The sequence below is a fragment of the Numida meleagris genome, unplaced genomic scaffold (genome assembly GCF_002078875.1).
Source record: "Numida meleagris isolate 19003 breed g44 Domestic line unplaced genomic scaffold, NumMel1.0 unplaced_Scaffold770, whole genome shotgun sequence".
Taxonomy (NCBI): Eukaryota; Metazoa; Chordata; class Aves; order Galliformes; family Numididae; genus Numida; species Numida meleagris.
This window is the reverse complement of record NW_018364985.1, coordinates 1-1,115: the sequence shown is the minus strand read 5'-3', so window position 1 is coordinate 1,115 and position 1,115 is coordinate 1. Positions and strand designations below refer to the sequence as shown.

The following is a 1,115-nucleotide window of genomic DNA, read 5'->3' as shown; positions in this document are numbered from 1 at the left end:
GTTATGGGGCAATGTGGGGCACTATGGGGTGTGTTAGGGCAGTTATGGGGTGCTGCGGGGCGCTATGGGGCAGGTTAGGGCAGTTATGGGGCGATGGGGGAAGCTGTGGGGCAGTTGTGGGGCGCTATGGGGCAGAGCAGTGATCCCCTCCTGCCCCACAGCGAGCGATCGGGGCCTGGTTGCGGCGCGGCTTCGATGGAGTCTTCCTGGACGGCATCGAGGAGCTGAAGGTGTGGGGCTGACTTGTGGGGCGCTATGGGGCGGGGCTGTGGGGCTGCGCTTTTAGGGCGCTATGGGGTGGGGCTGTGCGGTGCTATGGGGTGCTGTTATGCAGCGCTGTGGGTCTCTATAGGGCGGTATGAGTTTCTGTAGAGTGCTGTGGGGTTCTGTGGGGCACTGTGGGGCGGCGCTATGGGGTAGGGTTATGGGGCTGCTCTATGGGGCGCTATGGGGTGGAGCTATGCAGCGCTGTGGGTCTCTGTAGGGCACGATGGGTTTTTGTAGGGAACTGCGAGTTTCTGTGGGTCTTTTAAGATTGTGTGGGGCGCTATGGGGCAGTGCTGTGGGGCAGTGCTGTGGGGCGCTATGGGGCGGTGCCATGGAGCTGTGCTGTGGGGCGGTGCTGTGGGGCGCTATGGGGTGGTGCTGTGGGGCGCTACGGGGCGGTGCTGTGGGGCGCAGTGGGGCGCTACAGGGCGGTGCTGTGGGGCGCAGTGGGGCAGTGCTGTGGGGCAGTGCTGTGGGGCGCTATGGGGCAGTGCTGAGGGGCGCTATGGGGCGGTGCCATGGAGCTGTGCTGTGGGGCGCAGTGGAGCGCTATGGGGCTGTGCTGTGGGGCGTTATGGGGCGGTGCTGTGGGGCTCTCTGGGGCGTTATGGGGCGGTGCTGTGGGGCGCTATGGGGCAGTGCCTTGGGGCTGTGCTGTGGGGCACAGTGGGGCGCTATGGGGCGGTGCTGTGGGGCTCTCTGGGGCGTTATGGGGCGGTGCTGTGGGGCGCTATGGGGCAGTGCCTTGGGGCTGTGCTGTGGGGCGCTATGGGGCGGTGCTGTGGGGCGCAGTGGGGCGCTATGGGGCCACGCCACGGGGCTGTGCTGTGGGGCACTATGGGGCAGTG

At 66.7% G+C, this 1,115-nt stretch overlaps 1 protein-coding gene across 1 annotated transcript in view; it reads left to right on the top strand.

Moving 5' to 3' along the window:
- The window catches only part of LOC110392020 (4F2 cell-surface antigen heavy chain-like), a gene marked incomplete at its 3' end in the record, with an annotated part of 9,282 nt that extends 9,052 nt beyond the window's left edge, over positions 1-230 (top strand). The window contains exon 2 of the mRNA XM_021383961.1: positions 162-230. Coding sequence (XP_021239636.1) covers positions 162-230 — 69 coding nt within the window. The remainder of the gene's footprint in view (positions 1-161) is intronic.
- Between the last annotated feature and the right edge of the window lie 885 nt (positions 231-1,115).